Raw genomic sequence first — 20,962 nt, forward strand, 5'->3', positions numbered from 1 at the left:
CGAGGTCAGCTTCTACCAGTTTTTCCATTCGTCTGTAGAGAATACGCGTTAGTACTTTGCATCTGTGACTTATTAAACTGATTGTTTGGTAATTTTCACATCTGTCAACACCTGCTTTCTTTGGGATTGGAATTATTATATTCTTCTTGAAGTCTGAGGGTATTTCACCTGTCTCATACATCTTGCTCACCAGATGGTAGAGTTTTGTCAGGACTGGCTCTCCCAAGGCCATCAGTAGTTCTAATGGAATGTTGTCTACTCCCGGGGCCTTGTTTCGACTCAGGTCTTTCAGTGCTCTGTCAAACTCTTCACGCAGTATCGTATCTCCCATTTCATCTTCATCTACATCCTCTTCCATTTCCATAATATTGTCCTTAAGTACATTGCGCTTGTAGGGATCATTAAGCATTCATATTCATAGGTCTTGTCCTCTACACTAAACATTAACAGTACTTGACATTTTACATACTTGCTTTGCTTACCAGTAGCTCTTTGTATCTTTACATGTGCAACAGGAATTCCCAAAAAATTCGTACTATACTTGATTTTGTCTCTAAATTGTTCAGATGTACCACAAATCAGGCCTACCTTCATCAATCAAACAGTTTTCTTCCCAATGATCAATCTTAATCTTAATGTAAGGACACCCAAAATCTGAATTATCATCTCCGTTATTAGATGCTTCAAAGATCACTTTCTGTTTCATATAATGAGACATCCACATGGTTTTTGCAGGGTTTAATCAACTTTACTGGTATCACAGCATTAGCTTCTGTCTCGGGTTCTTCGGCCGATGTTCATCTGATGATTTTACTGACATTTCGCCAGCACAAGTGGCTGGCATTGTCAAAGCTTCACCCTCCATCGGCAATGGAGGGTGAAGCTTTGACAATGCCAACCACTTGTGCTGGTGAAATGTCAGTAAAATCATCAGATGATCATTGGCCGAAGAATCCGAGACAGAAGCCAATAGGCAGTTTGTCAACAAGTGGCTACGAAAGCCTTAACAATTTTGTGTCGTAGCATTACTTTGGTTACTCAGAAGTGGTTGGGTGAAGATTGAACACATGAATGGAGTCCATAGTGCAACTAACATCACTTATTACAGAAGGAATACAAAATATATTACTGTTAAAATTACACTTCCTACTTAGACTTTCTTTCACTTCATTCCACCAATTTGGATACAAATTTTGACTAACCACAGCTAACTAATTCCAGAGTGCACTTTTATCTGTGTTATCATCAATCTGGTCCCAAACAAACTTCAAAAAGCTTTCACCTTTATTCTCTAGGTTTACAGATAACTCACCTTTACTGTTTGCATCACTACTCTGCATGACGTTAATCAAAAACTGCTTTGACTGGACTAGTATTCCATGACTCTCACTTACATCATCACAACATCACTTACCTTACCTGTATTCACAAATAACTCTTAAACTTCATTATTCTTAAACTCCACAAATACCTGATACTCACCATCATCATATTCTCCCAAAATTACTTCATCAACAACATCATTAACAACACAAGTCTCTTCACCATCAAAGTCATACATCTCATCTACATTAATTTCCAATAAGCTACCAGTCTCCCACGTATCAACCTAAGTTATTTCACACTCTCATTTACATGTACATCAAAAATACCACCTAATTCAGATCCAACAAAGTCATCACCTGTTTTAAATACATCAGTAACACTGGGGGGTTGTTTGGGGGAATAGATCGTATTAGAGAAGGATGGGGAAGAAAGTCGGACGTGCCCTTTCAAAGGAACCATCCCGGCATTTGCCTGGAGCGATTTAGGGAAATCACGGAAAACCTAAATCAAGATGGCCGGACACGGGATTGAACCATTGTCCTCCCGAATGCAAGTCCAGTGTGCTAACAGTAATACTGTTTACTGACCAAGAGAAGAAATCGTTAGTAGATACTACATCAAAATTCTCATTACTCTCATGTTCCAGTTTGTGATTGCCACCTACTATAATTAAACATAGTATCCCAAAACTTTTGATCCAAACATAAATGAGTGATCTGATATTCATTCTGTTCAACATCAGATACATGTGCCACATCATTAACACTGTTATTATTGTCTAACTGCAAGTGTAAAGGGAGAGTCCCGTACATGTTGCGTTTCCTCGCTCAGAGCTGTGGACCTCCACTGAGGTGGACTGCCATTTCCCAGATAGATACCTCTAGATTGTTTCTCCTATTAAATTGCCCATGGTTATCCCCATTATCCCTATTCTGCTGATGTTCAAATTTTCTGTCTCTATTAACATTTTGACCCTGATAGATGTTACCACATCTTCGATTCTGTAGTTTTTGCCACTGTGACTCTATCATTTCAATTATTGTGGAACATGCTTCTTTCTACTGCCCTATCCAGCCTGTCAACATAACATAACAATTGTTCAAGACAATTGTCAGGTCCATGTACTAAATCCCACTGCAACCTTTCTGGTAATCTCCTTTTGAGTGCATCAATCAATCTCGTTTTATCAAATGGTTTGTCTAAGTTTGTTAATTTCCTAAGTTGGTTCTTATGAAACTCTTTGAGAGTACTGTCCCTAATCCTATAATTAGGACCATTCAGAAATTCACTTTTAATTCTCCCCTGTTCAGCTTCCAACCAAAATTTATTTAAAAACTTTTCAAAACTGATGTGTCCCATTGACTTAAATTTTGATTTACCCTAGACAGAGCTTCGCCTTCGAGACATCTTTTAATAAGACATCTTTTAATAAATTTAATTTTTTTTATCGTCACTCATGCCTGACACAAAACTATCTCTACAACGGTAAATAAAATCCACTGGATGTAAATTGTATGATGGAAAACTTTTGATTGGTATGATGGACCATGCAATACCATTGTTTGAATACAAATTGTTGTGAATGTAATTTTCCTGAACTATTGAAATTTTTCGATCTGAAACATTTACATTAGTTAACATACTGCTTTCAACATTTAAAATTTTTTGATCTAAACTACTAAAGTTCTGTTCCATTTTTTCCACTACGGTCTTCTGTTCAGCTCTAACATCATTAACATTCTTCTTCTGATTCACAGACTCAGCAGTAAATTCATTTTCCAAACAATAAATTTATTTTGTAAGACATGGACTTTTTCAATCACACTTTTTAATCTCTCTGACAACCCAGTTTTAGCTCCGTAACCTGATTACTAAGTTGGTGTATTTGGTATTGTACACTGTCCATTTTATTATTGTTTTCAGTTCATATTTCCGGTAACTGATTTTATATTTATGTATTTATTTACATGTCAAGTTCTGTAGGACCAAATTGAGGAGCAAATCTCCAAAGTCATGGAACATGTCAGTACATGAAATTACAATGTAAAAGTAATAGCAGATAACTCACCTTTACTGTTTGCAGCACTACTCTGCATGACGTTAATCAAAAACTGCTTTGACTGGACGAGTATTCCATGACTCTCACTTACATCATCACAACATCACTTACCTTACCTGTATTCACAAATAACTCTTAAACTTCATTATTCTTAAACTCCACAAATACCTGATACTCACCATCATCATATTCTCCCAAAATTACTTCATCAACAACATCATTAACAACACAAGTCTCTTCACCATCAAAGTCATACATCTCATCTACATTAATTTCCAATAAGCTACCAGTCTCCCACGTATCAACCTAAGTTATTTCACACTCTCATTTACATGTACATCAAAAATACCACCTAATTCAGATCCAACAAAGTCATCACCTGTTTTAAATACATCAGTAACACTGGGGGGTTGTTTGGGGGAATAGATCGTATTAGAGAAGGATGGGGAAGAAAGTCGGACGTGCCCTTTCAAAGGAACCATCCCGGCATTTGCCTGGAGCGATTTAGGGAAATCACGGAAAACCTAAATCAAGATGGCCGGACACGGGATTGAACCATTGTCCTCCCGAATGCAAGTCCAGTGTGCTAACAGTAATACTGTTTACTGACCAAGAGAAGAAATCGTTAGTAGATACTACATCAAAATTCTCATTACTCTCATGTTCCAGTTTGTGATTGCCACCTACTATAATTAAACATAGTATCCCAAAACTTTTGATCCAAACATAAATGAGTGATCTGATATTCATTCTGTTCAACATCAGATACATGTGCCACATCATTAACACTGTTATTATTGTCTAACTGCAAGTGTAAAGGGAGAGTCCTGTACATGTTGCGTTTCCTCGCTCAGAGCTGTGGACCTCCACTGAGGTGGACTGCCATTTCCCAGATAGTTACCTCTAGATTGTTTCTCCTATTAAATTGCCCATGGTTATCCCCATTATCCCTATTCTGCTGATGTTCAAATTTTCTGTCTCTATTAACATTTTGACCCTGATAGATGTTACCACATCTTCGATTCTGTAGTTTTTGCCACTGTGACTCTATCATTTCAATTATTGTGGAACATGCTTCTTTCTACTGCCCTATCCAGCCTGTCAACATACCATAAAAATTGTTCAAGACAATTGTCAGGTCCATGTACTAAATCCCACTGCAACCTTTCTGGTAATCTCCTTTTGAGTGCATCAATCAATCTCGTTTTATCAAATGGTTTGTCTAAGTTTGTTAATTTCCTAAGTTGGTTCTTATGAAACTCTTTGAGAGTACTGTCCCTAATCCTATAATTAGGACCATTCAGAAATTCACTTTTAATTCTCCCCTGTTCAGCTTCCAACCAAAATTTATTTAAAAACTTTTCAAAACTGATGTGTCCCATTGACTTAAATTTTGATTTACCCTAGACAGAGCTTCGCCTTCGAGACATCTTTTAATAAGACATCTTTTAATAAATTTAATTTTTTTTATCGTCACTCATGCCTGACACAAAACTATCTCTACAACGGTAAATAAAATCCACTGGATGTAAATTGTATGATGGAAAACTTTTGATTGGTATGATGGACCATGCAATACCATTGTTTGAATACAAATTGTTGTGAATGTAATTTTCCTGAACTATTGAAATTTTTCGATCTGAAACATTTACATTAGTTAACATACTGCTTTCAACATTTAAAATTTTTTGATCTAAACTACTAAAGTTCTGTTCCATTTTTTCCACTACGGTCTTCTGTTCAGCTCTAACATCATTAACATTCTTCTTCTGATTCACAGACTCAGCAGTAAATTCATTTTCCAAACAATAAATTTATTTTGTAAGACATGGACTTTTTCAATCACACTTTTTAATCTCTCTGACAACCCAGTTTTAGCTCCGTAACCTGATTACTAAGTTGGTGTATTTGGTATTGTACACTGTCCATTTTATTATTGTTTTCAGTTCATATTTCCGGTAACTGATTTTATATTTATGTATTTATTTACATGTCAAGTTCTGTAGGACCAAATTGAGGAGCAAATCTCCAAAGTCATGGAACATGTCAGTACATGAAATTACAATGTAAAAGTAATAGCAGATAAAAATAAAATGTTTAAGAACATGAAAAAAGTTAATCCATAAGTTTAAGTAAATGCATTGACTGCCCTAAATTTTCTATTGTTATCTGTCTTCATTTCCTCTAATTTTACCAAAATCAACTGCATAATATCAGTTATTACTGTTTATTTGCTAACTATGATTTTACTTGGTTCAAACATGTCCTGGCTCAGTCCCACAGCTTTCATTTCTTCATTACTACTACCCTCCTCTCTTTTCATTTTGTTAGCAATCACACGAGTCCACAAAAAAGAAAGAATTAATTTCACAAATAGATTGTACTTATCTTTTCTTTTTGATTTCCCTCATCATAGTTGTAAAGTCCTCTTTCAATTGATCCAGTCCATAACTGTTGACAGTATCTTGTCACTGTTGATACGAATTTGCTGGGCAGCTCTCGGTTTCTTTTTTCGCATGATTGGAATTTCGTATAAACTCAATTGACGCAGATCACTGTCCTTTCTTCTTCTTCTGTGACAGACAAAACTTCATTATCAGTCAACTGACCATGGATGATGCCACAATTGTAATCTTACCCTCCCTCACATCACCAGTTGATTTTCGTTCTTCTAAATTATTGATTCATTTCATCAGCTTCGAGAGGAGTAAGATGTCAAATAAAGTTTTTTACTTTTCTTGTTGCTGGCTGCAGTTTGTCATGAGGCTGAAATTTTTTAACTTTATAGGTTCCAGATGGTATGATAAATATTAACTAAGCCTCCTGTGTAATTTCTGTTTGCACTTGTTTTTATTATGTCACATTCTTCTATACCACTTTGTCTTTACAATCTCCATTTCCATAAAACAAAAAATTACATTGTTATTGCCAAAATTAAAAACACATTCGATTCCATTAGACATATGCCCACTACTACTGACTAATTCTGTGGTACTAACAATATTCCAAAGAGTTTACAAAACAAAAAGAGTTTACAAACTTTCTCCACAAAAGAAGAATCTTCACCAAGTTATATCATCATATTATAAATGAGTCCAGAAATAAATTTAATAAATATCGTCAGATTGTGCAATTAATCATAGGATTTTTAAGCATGCCAAATATTTTGTAATTTCAAATGTTTCTAAAAGAAGAAGAATTTTACCTTTACATACAGTGTTAATACATATTGATTGTAATAAAGTAATTTCTTTTTATACATTTTAGCCTGAAATTTAATACATCATATACAAAAGTCATGTGACATTCATTTAGTTAAACAGCTGAGATAATGTTCGCCTGTACAAAATTCAAAAATATTTCTGGCATTTTCTATTTCTGTTAAAGAAAGGTAATGCTAGAGGATGGTGTCCCTTTACAAGAGTCATCAATGAAAGGAAGTTGATTCACATATGTTATATTAACATGTATTCCTTATTCATTTTCTCAATTTAAGAATCTGTAATGTTCTCTTGGACTGTTGGTGAAAGTGAATAGATGATGTAGCATTATGTGTACATCACGTTTCAGTGCACTAACATAGGTTGTTTTTCAAGTGCTGTGAGTACAGACTTCATCTAAACTGTGTCAAAATCTATGAAGCCAAATAAAGTGCAAAGTTAGACTCTTTACTCTGTTCTATAATTTTATTTATGATTTGCAAATAGTCCATTATGCTGTATCCGCCTCTCATTTTTTAAATAACTGTAGGTTATATTGTAATTAAACTTAACAGTGCACAAAATATTTCTTTTGTTGGGGGCAAATATATAAGCAGAATCTATGTTCTATGTTTGCAACCTGCTTTTTTGTGATGTATTGCGTGTTGGCTTTCATATGGGGACCTTAAGCCAACATTTGTTTAGTGATTTTTCCAATGCTTCACCAGCATGAATGACAGACGTTGTTAAAGATTTACCCTCCATTACTGATGATGGATGCACCTGACATGCCAACATCTGAGGGCTTTTCCCAGGTCATTACCACTATGATTGTCCATTTGTTACCAGTAATGGTCATTCACTGCAGCATATGAATTCTTGAGGCCTTCTTCTTTCTTGTTAAAGCTGTTGTCAAACTTATGAATTCCAATAGCTTCCCAGAACAAATGGACATTGTAACTCTGCTAAACAGCAATAGTCTGTATGTCGGCGAATTTTATTCTTTGGTTGGCACCACTCAGTGTGTGCTCTGCCATGGTTGATATTTTCACCTGTTATGTCCTACAGTGCTATTCATATTCAATTATTGTACGAGGGTAATCCCAAAAGTAAGGTCTCCTATTTTTTTTATAAGTACATAGACTGTTTATTTCTACAATGGTTTACAGCAGTTTACAGCTTGAAAATTTAGCTATTTTTCAACATAATCACCATTTCTGTCAATGAATTTTTGTAGACACTGTGGCAGTTTTTGTATGCCCATGTCATACCAGCTCGTCGCCATGCTGTTCAGAAAGTTATGAACCTCTTCTTTCACCTCGTCGTCGGAGCTGAATTGCTTTCCGGCCAAATATTCTTTTAATCTAGGGAACAGGTGATAGTCACTGGGCAACAAGTCAGGAGTATAGGGTGGGTGGGTGATTATGTTCCACTGAAACTGTTGCAGGAAAGCAACGGTTTGCCGAGCGATGTGCGGGCAAGCATTGTCATGGCCTTCCTCAACATTCCTCTTCTCCGGTTCTGAATTACCCATTTGAGTTTTTTCAGAGTCTCACAGTACCTGTCAGTGTTAATTGTGGTCCCAGCAATTCAGCTCCAATGACAAGGTGAAAGAAGATGTTTGTAACTTTCTGAACAGCATGGCAGCTATCTGGTATGACATGGGCATACAAAAACTGCCACAGCATCTACAAAAATGCATCGACGGAAATGGTGATTATGTCAAAAAATAGCTAAATGTTCAAGCTGTAAAATGATGTAAACCATTGTAGAAATAAACAGGTCTATGTAGTTATAAAAAAATAGGAGACCTTACTGTTGGGATTACCCTCGTAGCATTCATGGAACATCTGTTCATTCAAACATAGATTTTTCCACATGTACATGCTACATGATGTACTTCCAACATTGCAAGTGGGTTTCTCTTATCCTTAGCTGATCTGAGGCACTCTCTGATCTTCTTTTTCAGTTTGTGTATAGCCTTTACAAAGTGTTTGTGAAATATATGGTCAATTCTATCTGTCATTTCTTTTTTAAAAGTATTATTATTAAGTATTTCACAAAGCAATGATAAATTTCACAGATGTCATGTGCACTTTTTTGTCCATTTCTTTTATGCAAAAATGTAAAACTATTTGACAAGAAAAAATTGAGTAGTGTCAATTTTGAAGTCGCTAAGCAAACATAATTTGAGTGTTTTCTAATGACACAAACATTTCTGAGGTAAGTATTTGACCTTTCAAGAAATGGACCCCCTTTAATTTTTTCTCTCTTTTTAAGAAATTTAACATACCTTTGGTCATACCTTTTTCCTCGTGTTTTCTTTGTTGAAAAGACAACTTTTAGCATTAGTGTTAAATTCTTATTTGTCATGCTTTTTTATTTGCCCCTTGATACCATGAGTATTTCGCAATAATTTGAAAATCATGTTATTATTTTTAAAAAATTATACTGATAGTGTTGATCACAGTTGTGCCATGAAATAAACTGCAACATTATATGAGACGGAGAACAGGTGCACAATGTTACAGTTTTGTTTTAAACAGAAGTGTTTGAAGGAGAACATTTTATAAATAGTTTTTAGAATTTATCTCATTTAGCAGTTCTTAAAAACAAATGTAACTATGAATTTTAGCTCAGATGTTATTTAGTTATTGAAACATACTGTAAATATTGAAATAACATATAGAAACCACAACGTAAATCAAGAATAATAAACCATATGTATTGTTGGTGAAAAGTTCTCAGGCTTCCTGCCGGGTGGCGATGTCTTCAAACTGCGAGGTTCCGACGAGTGACGTACTCGTCATCTTCTGGCGAAGTGCCGAGACTTTGCGGATGCTGGTCCCTTTATACCTGTGGTGTGCCCCCCACCACCTGGCCACGGGAGGCTGGGTCCAGAGGAGCTGGCGGGCGGGCTGGAGGGGGAAGTGTGTGCACCGTTCTTGTCTCCGTCAGAGCATTCCGGTCGCGTCTCGTGAGCTGGACGGTTCTTGGTGCGTTCCTGGCATATTGCGGCTAATGCTGGATTCCAGGCTGCACTCAGTTGATAACCTTCATCCCTGTTCACAAGATTCTCACGGACCCGTATTTCTATTGATTCTTTAATGACACTGTCCCAATAGCTCCCGGCTCAGCCGAGCACCCTGGTGTTCTCGAAATCAAAGATGTGGTTTTCTTTGGTGCTATGTTTAGCTATAGCAGATTTCTCTATCTGTGCAAGTCGGACATGCCCAGTGTGTTCCTCACGGGGGGGAGATGCTCTGCAGCTTCAATCTGCTGCAGAAAGAACGCAACAGGAAAGCCAAATTGCTCAGCTCATTGCTTTCCTCCAACGTTGCCGAGACAAGAACATCTTGCCACGATTTGTGGAATTAAGACATCCTGTGAAAACGAAGAAAACCAAACGTATTTTACAGTGAGCATGAATGGCCATTGTCAGGGAACGCATTCACTACACACGGTAAGAACTGGACAAGAATGCACGCATCCTGATCGCATGTCACCTGAAAATGGCAGAAGCATTACTGGCACACACTTGGGAGTGGGTTGACTGCAGCTCTCACGTTGACAGTGATGTGCAGAAACGGCATGTTGCCACAAAACAGATCGACAAATTCGACAGACTCTCTGGAGCTCAGTCGACCCAGAGGGTGGCAAATAGCACCAGAGCTATTGTAAATTTGACAGATAAGGTGCTAGATGCAGCCACAACCTCTGTCCTCACGAAAGGGTTGAACTTTGCACCTGTACCAAGGACCATACCGAAATGGGACATCATCAGCAGCGTAGAGGAAGCAATCCGGGGCCTACCCAAGGAGGAAGCTGAGCAGATCCAAAGGGAGACCTGCAGGATCATCGACAAGTCACGACTCCCGAAAGCCAACATAACTGCGCCAGAGCGAGAGGCTATCCGCGTACTGAGGGATGATGCTGACATCATGGTCCTCCCAGCAGACAAGGGAAATGCGACGGTGCTGATTCGCACAGTCGACTACCAACAGAAAATCTGCTCTCTGCTGCAAGACCCAGCCTACAGGAAACTCAACAAGGACCCTACATCAGCGATGACCAGGAAAACCGTGGCGCTACTGAAGGACTCAGATCTACCAGAGGCAGTGCAGAAATGGCTGTGTCCCAGAGGGCCAATGACACTGCACCTATATGGATTGCCCAAGATTCACAAAGATGGGGTGCCTCTACGGCCGATTCTGGGCACTATTAACTCGCACAGTTATGGACTGGCCAAATACCTGGTGGCACTATTAAAACCGCTGGGACACTGCAGTCATCACGTGAAAAACTCCGCAGATTTCGTAAGAATACTGAAGGACATCCGAATACGGAGAGTTGACCTACTCGTGAGCTTCGACATCACCTACTTGTACCTCTACAAGACGCCTTGGCACTCCTTAATCAGCACTTCAAGCCTGAAACAGTGAAGCTCTTTGAATATGCACTTACGACCACCTACTTCAAGTGCAATGGAGAGCATTATGAACAAGTGTATGGAGTGACCATGGGATCTCCACTTGCTCCAGGGATTGTGAATCTTTATATGGAACACTTTGAGGAGGTGGCACTACAAACTGCTCACCGTAAACCCAGGCACTTCTTCCGCTATGTGGACGACACTTTCATGATTTGGCAGCATGGCAGGCAGGCACTGGAGGAGTTTATGGACCACCTAAATGGCATACATGAGAATATCACCTTCACGATGGAAGTAGAAGAGACTGGCTGTATTCCATTCCTGGACATACTGATCAGGAAGAAACGGATGGCACGCTGGGCCATTCACTATATAGAAAGCAGACACACACAGACCTGTACCTCCATGCAACCAGCTGCCACCACCTGGCGCAACGCCATTCAGTACTGACTATGTAGGTACATAGGGTGTGCGTCATTTGTGACAAAGAAAGCCTCTCAGACAACTTACACCACCTAAGAGAGGTATTTCGGAAAAACGGGTACAGTGAAACACAGATTGGTAGGGCCTTCAAGAGAAGACAGGCTGACAAATTTCAGGAAGAGGAAGTTAACAAGAGACTCGCCTTTCTTCCATATTTGGGGCCCATATCAGCCAAAATCGGTAGGCTGCTGAGTAAATCAAACATAAATACCGTCTTCCGACCACCGCTGAAGACAAAAGAGCTGCTGGGCTCAGCTAAAGACCCACTCAAATTCAACACACCTGGTATATACAGCATTGCCTGCGAATGTGGTGTACATTACATTGGACAAACGCAGTGCTGCATCTCGAAAAGGTGTGAGGAACACATCAGGCATGTCCGACTTGGACAGATAGAGAAATCTGCTATAGCTGAACATAGCATCAAAGATAACCACACCTTTGATTTCGAGAACGCCAGGGTGCTGTGCCGAGCCAGGAGCTTTTGGGACAGCGTCATTAAAGAATCAATAGAAATACGTGTCCATGAGAATCTTGTGAACAGTGACGAAGGTTATCAACTGAGCGCGGCCTGGAATCCAGCATTAGCCGCAATACACCAGGATTGCACCAAGAACCGTCCAGCTCACGAGATGTGACCAGAATGCTCTGACGGAGACATGAACGGTGCACCCGTTTCCCCCTCCAGCCCACCCGCCGGCTCCTCTGGACCCAGCCTCCCGCGGCCAGGTGGTGTGGGGGCACGCCGCAGGTATAAAGGGACTGGCATTTGCAAAGTCTTGGCTTTTCGCCAGAAGATGACGAGTATGTCACTCATTGAAACGTCGCAGTTTGAAGACACCGCCACCCAGCTGGAAGCTGGTCGTGCGGTAGCGTTCTCGCTTCCCGCGCCCGGGTTCGATTCACGCCGGTGTCAGGGATTTTCTCTGCCTCATGATGACTGGGTGTTGTATGATGTCCTTTGGTTAGTTAGGTTTAAGTAGTTCTAAGTTCTAGGGGACTGATGACCATAGATGTTAAGTCCCATAGTGCTCAGAGCCATTTGAACCGGCTGGAAGCCCGATAACTCTTTGCCGGCTTTATACGCCAGGAAAGCATACATTCACATATGTATTGTATTCATACACTTAAATTTGTAAAGGAATGATGTACTTTTATAATAATGCTTTTATTATTTACTGCAGCATGTGATGCCTACTGCATGGTGAAAAGTGAAGGCAAGAAAGCAAAGACACACATGGAAAAAAATTCCTTGAATCCCACATGGAATTCTACTTTTGTCTTCTATCGCAGCTCTGTTGATGAACCTGTAATAATCAAGGTAATTCTGTGTTGTAAGCATCTCAATTGAAAACAAGCTGAATACATTGTACAAATGCTATAAAGAATGCTGTTGAATGGTGACTACACACATATACACTTGCTATAATGAATGGTACATTGAAGTGCCAAAACTGGTAGCTACACAATAAATAAGATCATAAGGATGACTGTAGGCATTTCATTTTCTTACGATAATGAATGACTGTGCTCATACAGACATACAAAAAGATGCCTTCAATATCCACACAGCTCTTCTGCTGTGACATACTCAGCCACTTGTTTCCTGCTTGCTCCACTTCCACCAACAGCATGCGTTCCTATAGTTAACTGATGCCTACAAGATTGGGGGAAAGGCACACTTTGAAATCATTCACAGAAGCCTCTGGTAAAATTGGTAGTCTACTGCACCAGAAAAAATGTGTGAAAATACTGAGTGTTCACATTTTCATTAGATAACTGTAATTGTTACAGTGTTTTAAGGACAGTTTTTTTCCACTATTAATTTTGAGTTATAGATACAATTTTTGGTATATAGGTATATCTAGCCCTGAGATGTACAGTTCACAAAAACTGCATGACATTTAGTTTGTGTTCATAAGGCTTTACACAGTTGTCACTACAAAGATGACTGTAATCGGCACAACATTAGCATGAAGCAAATATTCAGTCAGTTGTGTAGTATTATTTACTGTAATACTTTCTGTTGCACTGATATTTCACTTCAAAGCATCAAGTCCACAAATGCTCATGTCTCCTGAAAACTGCCCCAATGCAAGCGATTGTCAACCACAGGTCACAGCACACATACTCAGAAGTTGATTATATAATGTAACTGGAGGGATTAAAAAAATCTATCACCAGTGACAGCAAGAGAACACACACATAAAGGTATTCAAATTTACAAACTTTTTGGGGCCAGTGGCTCATTCTTCTGGCAGCAGGGTTGAAGGGGAAGGGAGAGGGGTGAAGGAAAAGGACTGGTGAGGTTTAGGAAATGGGGATAATTTGGAAAAGTTGCCGAGAACCCCAGGTCATGGGAGATACACTTGATGGGATGAGAGGGAAAAATTAGTTGTTGGGGACTGCACAGGACAAGATTTGAACACTTGAGAGCTTAAAGGTTGAAGATAAAATGCCACACTTAAATTTGTGAAAGGAGGGGAGCATTTTAATTACCACTGACGCTGAGTAAGAATAAAATATACAGTTTCAGTAGTTCTGTCTATAAGTAGATGGTGGTAATAGTGAATTCTCAACCATACCATCAGAGCAACATAATAGTTTGGACACCTGCCATTCACAAGTATGAAGATAGGTGAAAACTAGAAAATTTCAATTACAGTTAATGAAATTTCACGTAGTAACTTAACTGATCCATATAATGAGATACTCAACTTTGATATCCTCAGGGTTTGTTGCTCCAGAAAGTCTCAGCATTCAATGTTGCTGATGTACTAATTTTTAAATAAAACAGAAAGTATGTCACTTTTCTTGTCTTATATTGTGACTAATTAGCATTTACATTGGTGGAATATACATTTCTCATCTGACAGCCTCCAGTCTCTCTCATTGCCTCTTTCTCACTCTAACTGCTCCCGTGGCTCATGCACCACTTCCTTTTATATAAATGTAAACAATTGAATACATTGTTAAATGTAAGATTTACAAAATAACAATTAAAAGTCATTAGATGATTTTAGTTAGTTACATCAAAAAATGGGCCACATATTGCCCTACATGAACCGATATTCAGTTTGGGAAAGTTTGCTTAATTTCATGTACCATTTCAATGAATTTTACAATACAACAATTTAAATTACATTTTAGTTAATTATAAACAAATCACTTTGAATAAAATATTGTTAAGAGTATTTCAGTTTGCACTCAAGCAGAGCTATCATTTTAAATAATCATAATGAATAAACATCACAGATTTTCAGAAATCGGACAGAAGTAACTTTTCAGGAATATGTGGTGCAACATGATTGCACAGTTCAAAGCATGAAATTCCAGAATTGGATTATTAACAAATGGTTTGCTCCCCTTAATTGCTAATAGAAATTGGTAGCATTTTAGTGTGAACTTTAATCTGAGATAGTAAGCTCATTTGTACTAATTTTTTAAATGGCAGTTTTCTGTTGGCACTGGGTATAGACATAACAGTATAAAGTCCAGAAAGATAAAATTTTGAGCCAAATTGACCACTTCAGAGAATGTTGAAAGGAATTTCAGATAGGGATGGGAAGGTAGGCCCATTTCAAATATAAGGTAATATGCAAGACAGATATTACTGCCAAAACATTGTGCACAAGTTAATAAGAGCAGAAAGCTAAGTACAGTGTATGCGATAGAAGTGGGAGGTGGGGGGGGGGGGGGGGGGGGGGGCATTGCAGGGAAAATGGACAGGTCAGAAAATGAAAGATATAGAAAACTCAGTGCGTATGAAGAAAGGAATTGTTACTTAGAAGAAATGCTGAGATCAAAGAAATTGAGGTAAATTAAGACCAGGTGGGTGGTGAGAACCGAGGACATGTTGTAATGCCAGTTCCCACATGTTGAATTCAGAGAAACCAGTGTCTGGGGGAATAATACCAATGGCATATTTGGTGAAACGGGCACTGAAGTCACAACTGTTGTGTTGTAGATCATGCTCTATTACTGGATATTGTGTGTAACCACTGCACACCCTCTGCCTATCCCCATTCACCCTAATGGATTGTATTGTGACTCATGCTGAAATTACATATACAGGTATTTACGTAGAATAAATTTAACTTTCTATTGGACAGCAGCAGTCTCCCCTAGTGACTCCTTGCCTAGAGAACTTTTCTTACAATAATCTTGTAACCAAGATGGCTGCCGAGTGAGACCACAAGTTTTTTTCTTCGTCCACTAAAATAACTTATTTAAGAGGAAATAGTGTCAAATTTAAATTTTCTTTGTTTTGTATACATGCTGTAGTGTTCATTCGTGTCACAAAACTGAATATTAACATCCCAGCAGTGCTTGTTCTTGAAGCTGAAGTCCCGATAATCATGACATAACCCAAAATTTTGCGTGGCATAAACACGGAAAATTGTATTCAAGTTTTCTTGATAGTGTAAAATTTGTTTAAAAAAGACATCTACTAGTTTCATCAGTGTCTATTGTCACAATAAAAGTGTAATTAAATGCTTCTAAATCATATTTAAGTAACACATTTTGTATTGCTTACTAGTTAGATAGATGCGATCTAGGCCTAAATTTTCTGAATTATAAATGTTTAAAAACCTGACCAAACACACCTGATAACATAAATTCTCTAAAAGCAAATTAATTCCAAATTCATTCTTCTGTCATTGTATCTCTAAATCAGCACAAAAACAACAACCATCACACATAAAACCTTTGTGTCATTTTTTGTTTACACACAGCCAATCTTGCGTCCTTGACAAATTTAAAACATTCTTTAAACTTAATTATTCTTTCGAAACTGACCACGAGTGAAAAATGTGGGAGCTATTATAGAGTAGTAAGTAGAGGGATTTGTTGCCAATCTTGTAGGAAATATTTTCACTGGAGGGGATGTAGTGGGGAGAACGTTAGGAGAACAGTAGAGGCTCTCTCCTGGAACAGCAGAGAGTATGTGATAGGAACATTTTGGTTGGGGAACAGGAAAGGAAAATCTGTGCCCTTCAGGCACAGCTGGAGGAAGCAAGGAAGGAACTCATAAGGATCAAGGGAGATAGGGAGGAGGAGGGTGGTTGGGAACTGGCAGATGGTAGGAGGATAGGAAGAAAGAGAACGCAATCTGACAGTTTTATCATCAACACCAAAAGCAGGTATCTACCACTGCCAGAGTTAAGTGGAGAAGATCCTCAGGTGGAACGAGCAGCAGGAAATGTGCAGCACACTTCAACCGAGGCCAAGAACCCTAGGAGTGTACAAAGTCTTAGGAAGGAGAAAATGCTGCTGCTAGGTAGTAGCCATGGGTGAGGTGTAGGCCCTCAGTTACAGGAAAGTTTAGGGGAAGCGTACGAGGCCACCAATACCTTCAAGCCAAATGCAGGGCTAAGTCATGTGATAGAGGACCTAGGGTCTTTATGTAAGGACTTTACGAAAAGAGGACCATGTAGTGATAGTGGGTGGGGCGGAAAACAGTTTGGACAGGGATGGGACATATGACATAGGTGGTGACCTGGACAAGATAGCTTCCCTGACTCATGGCTCCAATGTACACTTTGTTGAGCTGTTCTGGCGTCATGATCGACCACACCTTGATGGAGCTGTGAGGCGAATCAATGTGGGGTTAGGGATGGCTCTGAGGACAGCCAACTTTGCTCATGTTTCTCTGGTGCCCGTCGGGACTATCAACACACGGGGTTTCACTAGGCATCACCTACACCTAAACAGGACTGGGAAAGGAAGATTAGTACAGCTGATTCATGAAAGTATAGGGGGTAACACATTGTCAAATACCTGTTGTAAGAGGTAGGAAAAGTAGGTGTTTTTAGGATGAATCCAGACAACAGGTTTCCCTGCTTAGAGAGTATCTCCAGCACTTTAAAAAATACTGAAACAATCACTCACAAGACAGATTTTAACACCTCAAATATCACATATACCAGATCTCACAAAGAAAAACAAATCATTGGAAAGAGTAACGTGGGGCATTTCACAGACTTAACAATCCTCCATCAAAACATGCAATCAATAAAAAATAAAATACAACTATTAGAAGTTGAGCTCCAATCTTTGAACTGCACAGTAGTTTGTATTACTGAGCACTGGTGTAGAGACACAGAAATCCAACATGCAGCATTATCACTCTATGAAAAGGCAAACTCTTACTGCAGAACTACTTCAAGGGGTGGAGGATCATGCATTTATATCAGCAAAGGAACACAGTTCAAATCAAGACATGACCTTAGTACAGTAAGTGAAGACAAACACTTTGAAATATCATCTATTGAATTAACATGGCATGATATCACCAAGAAATTAATCATTTTGTGTGTGTATAGTTAACAGAAGTTCTAGATATAGTCTCAAGTACAAAGGTCAACATAATTCTGTGTGGGGACATTAACATCAACACCAATATCATAAATGAATCCAGCAGCACCTTCACAAACATCCTTCAAAGTTTTGGCATGTCCCTATTGGTCAATAGTGCAACAAGGCTTACTACAATGACTGCATCAGTAATTGTCCATGTGGCCACAAATATGGACAGGGAAAAATGTGATGTAGCTGTAAAAGATCCCAGACTATCATACCATCTCTGTCAAATAACAACAGTAAAATCAGGCATCGAATCATTCCATAAACTACAAGCCTACAAATTACATCTATAAGAAATCAAAATAAAAGATTTTTCAAAAGAACTAGAAACACAAAGATGGGATGAAGTTTATAAGGAAACCAATGTGAATATGAAATTCTCTAAATTTTCCACATTGTTTAAGTTGAACTTTGAAAAGGCATTTCCAAAAGTATGCATGTCTGTATCAACATCTCACAAATACAGATGGATAACAGCAGGTATTAAGAAGTCCTCCCAAACACTTAAACACCTCAGTTCCATGAAAAAGATTTGCAATGATCCATAATTCTTAAATTTCTATCATAGATACAAAAAGAGCTATAGGAAGGTGCTGATTGCTCCAAAAAAGTCATTTAATGACAAAATAATATATAAAGCAGAGAATAACAGCAAATCAGTCTGGGATGTCAAAAAAATGGAAATGGGGAGAGGTAAGGTAATAAAATGGTCCACAACACTCAGCAAACTATGTAAACCAGCATTTTTCAAGTATTGCAGAGAAGTTACAGCAAAAGTTCCCCCAAACAAATATAATACCTGTAAATAATGTTGCACTAAATACAATGATGTTACTTCCAACCACAGAGAATGAAGTCAATAAAACTGTTCAAAAACTACAAAATAAAAAGTCTGTAGCTTAGATGAAGTACCAGTGTGTGTACTGAAACAATGCATAGTGGTTACACAAGGCCCCTTAACAAATATAATAAATGAATCCTTCACATAAGGGACATTTCCAGAGCAGTTAAAACAGGCAAGACTTGTACCGTTGCTTAAAAAAGGTAATGCAGAAGACATAGAAAATTAACAGTCCATTTCTCTGCTGTCAGCATTCTCAAAAATAATAGAAGCAATTATGAAAGACAGATTAATCAATTACCTAAATAAATACAATCTTTTAAGCGCATCACAATTTGGTTTCCGAAGTGGCAAAATACGGAGTCAGCCATAATAGAATTCACAAAAGTTGTACTTGATGCTCTTGATAAAGATGAGTGTGTCACAGGCATATTTTTGCATCTTTCTAAGGCGTCTGATACAGTCGACTGCAAGATTCTATTAAATAAATTAGAAGCATTAGGAATAAGAGACCCCCCCCCCCCCCCAAAGACCATGGACCTTGCTGTTGGTGGGGAGGCTTGCATGCCTCAGCGATACAGATAGCCATACTGTAGGGGCAACCACAACAGAGGGGTATCTGTTGAGAGGCCAGACAAATTTGTGGTTCCTGAAGAGGGGCAGCAGTCTTTTCAGTAGTTGCAGGGGCAACCGTCTGGATGATTGACTGATCTGGCCTTGTAACACTAACCAAAACAGCCTTACTGTGCTGGTACTGCGAACGGCTGAAACCAAGGGGAAACTACAGCCTTAATTTTTCCCGAGGTCTTGCAGCTTTACTGTATGGTTAAATGATGATGGCGTCCTCTTGGGTAAAATAGTCCCCCATTCAGATTTCCAGGCGGGGACTACTCAGGATGACGTTATCAGGAGAAAGAAAACTGGCATTCTACGGGTCGGAGCGTGGAGTGTCAGATCCCTAAATTGGGCAGGTAGGTTAGAAAATTGAAAAAGGGAAATGGATAGGTTAAAGTTAGTTATAGTGGGAATTAGTGAAGTTCGGTGGCAGGAGGAACAAGACTTCTGGTCAGGTGAATACAGGGTTATAAATACAAAATCAAATAGGGGTAATGCAGGAGTAGGTTTAATAATAAATAAAAATATAGGAGTGTGGGTAAGCTACTATGAACACCATACTGAACGCATTATTATGGCCAAGATAAATATGAAGCCCACGCCTACCACAGTAGTTCAAGTTTACATGCCAACTAGCTCCGCAGATGACGAAGAGATTGATGAAATGTATGATGAGATAAAAGAAATTATTCAGATAGGAAGGGAGATGAAAATTTGATAGTCATGGGTGAATGGAATTTGATAGTAGGAAAAGGAAGAGAAGGAAACGTAGTGTGTGAATATGGAATGGAGGTAAGGAATGAAAGAGGAAGCCGCCTGCTAGAAATTTGCACAGATCATAACTTAATCATAGCTAACTCTTGGTTCAGGAATCATGAAAGAAGCCTGGAGGTACTGGAAGGTTTCAGATAGATTATATAATGGTAAGACAGAGATTTAGGAACCAGGTTTTAAATTGTAAGACATTTCAAGGGACAGATGTGGACTCTGACAACAATCTATTGGTTGTGAACTGTAGATTAAAACTGAAAAAACTGAAAAAAGGTGGGTATTTAAGGAGATGGGACCTGGATAAATTGACAGAACCAGAGGTTGTAGAGAGTTTTGGGGAGAGCATTAGGGAATGATTGAAAGGAAAGGGGGAAAGAAATACAGTAGAAGAAGAATGGGTAGCTTTGAGAGATGAAACAGTGAAGGCAGCGGAGAATCAAGTAGGTAAAAAGGCGAGGGCTAATAGAAATTCTTGGATAACAGAAGAGATGTCGACTTTAACTGAGGAAAGGAGAAAATACAAAAATGAAGCAGGCAAAAAGGAATATAAACATCTCAAAAATGAGATCGACAGGAAGTGCAAAATGTCTAAGCAGGGATTGCTAGAGGACAAATGTAAGGATGTAGAGGTGTAATTCACTAGGGGTAAGACAGATACTGCCTACAGGAAAATTAGAGAGACCTTTGGAGAAAAGAGAACCATTTGCATGAATATCAAGAGCTCAGATGGAAACCCAGTTCTAAGCAAAGAAGGGAAAGCAGAAAAGTGGAAGGAGTATATAGAGGGTCTGTACAAGGGCGATGTTTTTGAGGACAGTATTATGGAAATGGAAGAGGATGTGGATGAAGATGAAATGGGAGATGTGCTA

The 20,962-nt window shown here is 38.7% G+C and overlaps 1 protein-coding gene across 2 annotated transcripts in view; it reads left to right on the forward strand.

The window, feature by feature from the left end:
- Window positions 1-20,962, forward strand: part of LOC124596201 (calpain-5-like) — a 288,416-nt gene that overhangs the window by 261,420 nt on the left and 6,034 nt on the right. For both annotated transcript variants that reach the window (XM_047135248.1, XM_047135246.1), the window contains exon 13: window positions 12,685-12,821. In XM_047135248.1, the coding sequence (XP_046991204.1) occupies window positions 12,685-12,821 (137 nt within the window). The remainder of the gene's footprint in view (window positions 1-12,684; window positions 12,822-20,962) is intronic.

Source organism: Schistocerca americana, chromosome 2 (assembly GCF_021461395.2).
Source record: "Schistocerca americana isolate TAMUIC-IGC-003095 chromosome 2, iqSchAmer2.1, whole genome shotgun sequence".
NCBI lineage: Eukaryota > Metazoa > Arthropoda > Insecta > Orthoptera > Acrididae > Schistocerca > Schistocerca americana.